Raw genomic sequence first — 4379 nt, 5'->3', positions numbered from 1 at the left:
AAAATAAATTTATATTAAAAATCGTTTCAGGATTGTAATCGATTGATATCACGTTATCCAAGCCAGAATCGATTTTAATCGATAATCAAAACCCACCCCTAACACCAACCTTCTCTACAGGAAGGACCTCCCTATGGAGGCTTGTGTCTTAACATCTGCTGGAGTGAGTTTAACAGTCGATGGTTCCCAGTATGCTTCTCTATGTGGTGCTGGGGGTGCTGTTTCAAAAAGAACATTCACAGACTAAAAAAAATAATCAAAAAGGCTCAATTGTTGGTGAACTTGGACCCTCAGGAGGAAGTGTGTTCTTATTGTTCTTATTGTGTTGATATATTGTTAATGAATATATCTTGTATTCGTTATTGGATCAACTCATTATAGAGTGACTGTTGCCTTTTATTGAGTGCGGGAGCAGCTGACCACATGTATGAATTTCCTTAGGGTTTAATAGTTTTCTGAAGTGCAAAAGAAATGAAACATCACCATTAGCTGATTATCAAGAATCAGCACATACTGCTTAGTGCAGTGGTCCCCAACCCCCGAGCCACGGACCGCTATCGGTCCATGAGTCGTTTAGTACCGGGCCGCGAAAGTTGAGGCTCGGGTGTGAAATTTATGGTTTTCAGGGTTTTTATTGTTAACTCTGTTTCCCTGGGTCTTTTCCCGCGTGTTATGAATAAATCTTCTCTTTATAAAATAAAACCACTGGTTTTATTTTGTTGTATTTGTCTCTGACACCTTAAAGGCCGGTCTGTGAAAATACTGTCGGACATGAACCAGTCCGTGGTGGGTTGGGGACCGCCGGCTTAGAGGACTTTTTGTTAGCAAATCAGTCCTGTTATTAACTGAGAGCAGGAATAAACCTGAGCAAAAACGAACAGGATTATGTTAAAATCAAAATGTCATCATTACATTACCCTAATCAAACAATTTCCCTCACCCCAGCCCTCTCCCTTCTCACCCCTTCATCCTTTTCCAGTTCTAGCCCTGTCTTCTGGAGGTTTTCCTCAAACTCATCCCGTTTAAAGCGCTTGTCATCCTCATGATAGTCAGTCTGATGCTCCTGTGCGGCAACCTCTGGGTCTTCTTTTGGTTGTAGCGGAGCTCGGCTGCTTCTCTTGCTCAGGCTGCGCCGAAGTCGTCGTATGAAGCTGTTATCCCCAAACTTCGATGACTGTCTTCGTGTGCTGCCAGACTTTTGGATATGGTAAGTCAGAACATAGTCCACACGTCGCTTCCCATCAGAGAAGTACAGGCCAAGCACTTTGTCTGAGCATAGATCCTTCATTGGCTGGAAGCAAGACAGAGATTCAAAACATTTCCATTAAATTGTATTTATATAGCATTATATAGGACCAAAGCATTTTATACTGTAAGGTGAAGCCCCTAAAATAATAGAAAAAAAAAAATCCCCAACAATTACACCCCCCTTCCTCCCTTGAGCAAGCGGTTTAGTGACAGTGGGAGAGAAAACCTCCCTTTTAACAGGAAACCTGCGGCAGAACAGGAAGGGCCATAGAGCTGTAACTGGCTGAGGGGAGGAAGACAAATCGCCCACTGTGGAAGGGAACCAGAGAATAATAACAACTGATGATTAAATGCAAAGTCTTGTTTAAACTACTTTACACTTACAGGGAGTATCATTGATCGTCACTGATTATGTATGCAATAAAATCAGAGGAAAAATATACGACATTCTTGATATGATTTTTCTTCTCTTCTGTATTTTTAATGCAAGTCAGGCACATTGAGCAGTTTTAACCTTCAATGTTGAAAACCTCACTGATATTATTATTTAAACAGGACCAATGTTGATATACTAAACAGTACAGGTAGCTGTTGGGAGTCATGTTTACACACGAGCTACATGAGCTTTGAAGAGGCCTTGTGTGAAGTTAAGCTTTTTTACATGTAGCACACAACAGATGATTCTTTGTCAAAGGCAATGTCACTGAAATAATTCATTTGGTTTCAAGAATGGATGCATCTGCACATTTGTTTTTCTGACACTAGCTCAATATACGGTAATATAAAACTGATACAATGCAGCTTCAATTATGCTGCAAAAAGCACCTGGATATCCTGAATGGACAGACCAAATTAACCTTTTAAAATGCTTCATATTAACAATAACTATAGTATTCTACAAAAGTGTTGAGCCACCCCAATTTATTTATAACGTCTTCCATCCAAATTGAATTTAGGTGTTCACCATGCATGCAGACTGCATCTACAAACATTTGTGAATGAATGGGTCACTCAGCTGGTACTCCGTTAATTCCAGCTTGGTACAGTGACAGAATGCCACTTGTGCAGCAAGTCTAGTCATGGAGTTTCCTCGCTACAAAACTTTACACAGTCAACTGTTAGTGGTATTATAACAAAGTGTAAGCAATTAGGAACGACATCAACTCAGTCACAAAATAGTAGGCCAAGTAAAATCACAGAGCGGAGGCGCATAGTGCACAGAGGTCGCCAACTTCCTGTAGAGTCGTGGAGTTATTCACTAAAGACTCCAAACCTCGCTGTAACGCGGTTCACCTTTCGCGGCCTCGTTGTTTTGCAGATTTGTTTGTGCAATTTTGCACGCTTTTTTTCTTTTTCTTTAAACAGCGCATTGTGTTCTGCATCCTGATTGGCTGGAGACCATTGTCGATCAGTATTGTGCCGTGCCGTCCAGAATGCATTCAGCTTGTTGAATTGACATAAATCTTCGATCGCTAGCAGCGTGACTCTGAAATGCTGTACTTTATGTTTGTACGTTTTCTGCCCAACAAACACAACAATGTCGACGAAACGTTTTGCATCGTCAAACCCAAATGGAAAAGATATTTATAAATCTTATAAAGCTTGTGTCTGTCTTGTGTGAAACTTGTATGAAAAGCATACAAGAGTAAAAACAGATATAAGATCCCTTGAAAAATTATATAAATGAAACTTGTATGTTTTGGATACTTACTAAATATATGAAAGTAATGAGTACATCATGTAAGTTTTTACTATTTCTTTTCCATATGGGAAGGCACCTGCAGTAGCACCCAAAAGGCAGAGGAAGATGCTAACCATCGCACAAAAAGTTGGACTTTGGACATAAATGAAGTAAATGAAGGTAGAAGATACTGTATTTTTTTGGGCCATAAGACACACCAGATTATACGGCGCATTGAGCAGACACAGCAGCAAGTTGAGGAGAAATTTTGAATGGTGCTTCTTCCCACCTTCTCAATTACTTGAATTGAAGAGAGATTTGGGGGATTTATTTAAATGATTAAAAAAACTGAAAATGTACACTGGAAAAAAAATTACAGCATTCATCTCATAGGCAAGCTGTTTTTGGTGTAAAAAATAAAAACAAAAAACACGTCTGTCTGACAAATGGCATGGGAGGAAAATAGGCTCAGTGCTGTCATTGGTGACAGCTAAAAGCTTTTGCCTATAATGCGCTTACTCAGCCCCCAGTTTGAAGGCCCAGCCATCATCCTATTATTGTGTAATTGTCATTCTTATTAACCTACTCTCCTCTTCCCTCAAAAATTTCCCTGATAATCCCCAATACCTAAATGGAAGGTTTTTCAGATGGGTGTCTTTATGCCATGGCCACATTAAAATTTGAATTTTGATGTAATGCAGTCCAGCAGAGACAGACCAGAGAGAACTCTATTTGAATCCACCAATTAGAAGCAGTGTATTCCTGATTTAATATGTTCTCAATGAAGGACCCTGGAATAACTTTGCCCGGTAAGGACATCCAGTCAAAAACTTGATAAAAAGGGCTAAAGCAGTAAGTTTGTGTGCGCGTGTCTAACACTAAAAATAACAATGAAATTAGTTCCTTCACATCTGTTTTAACTCGAGAAGAGTGAAATCAACAATGGAGTGAACAGGAGAGGTGGAAGGAACTTTTGATAGTTATAGCCTCCCATTTTAAATTCTGTAAGTCACTATGTTTTAGAAAGGTCATTGTGTGGAAGCACAGAAAAATGTATGGGCAGAAATCTGTGCCATCAGAAACTGAAGTTGAATAAGTTAAATTTGAATTTGAATTGCTCGGATCGAATCTGAATTGTAACTTGAATAAATGTTTTTAAAAACTGAATTTGAATTAGTCTAATTTGAAATTCAATTTATTGGTTTGAAAATGATCACTAAATTGAAATTGAATTTTATATTTTGAAATTGAATTCATTTGCTTTGAAACTGTATTTTATCCTTTAAAAATTCAGCTCTCGAATAATTTCAGATTCACTTCTCACCATTCAGTTTCAGTTCTACAATTCAGCTTTTTGGGACTTAAATCCGGTTCGAGAGTGATGAGCGCAGATTAATAGAACTACGTTTTACTAGCGGACCGAAAGTGTTACTGACGGGAATCTACAGCG

At 38.8% G+C, this 4379-nt stretch overlaps 1 protein-coding gene across 5 annotated transcripts in view; it reads right to left on the bottom strand.

Annotated features, from left to right (window-relative positions):
- Nucleotides 1-4379, bottom strand: part of ano1a (anoctamin 1, calcium activated chloride channel a) — a 56474-nt gene that overhangs the window by 41015 nt on the left and 11080 nt on the right. For 4 of the 5 annotated variants that reach the window (XM_005946251.3, XM_005946249.3, XM_042213750.1 and 1 more), the window contains one exon: nucleotides 962-1291. The exons of the other annotated variant lie outside the window; for it this stretch is intronic. In XM_005946251.3, the coding sequence (XP_005946313.1) occupies nucleotides 962-1291 (330 nt within the window). The remainder of the gene's footprint in view (nucleotides 1-961; nucleotides 1292-4379) is intronic. 5 annotated transcript variants of the gene reach the window in all.

This window comes from Haplochromis burtoni, unplaced genomic scaffold (assembly GCF_018398535.1).
Source record: "Haplochromis burtoni strain Fernald_Lab_line unplaced genomic scaffold, NCSU_Asbu1 Contig_477, whole genome shotgun sequence".
In the NCBI taxonomy this organism is placed as follows: domain Eukaryota; kingdom Metazoa; phylum Chordata; class Actinopteri; order Cichliformes; family Cichlidae; genus Haplochromis; species Haplochromis burtoni.
The sequence above is the reverse complement of the archived record's forward strand: the minus strand, read 5'-3'. Positions and strand labels throughout refer to the sequence as shown.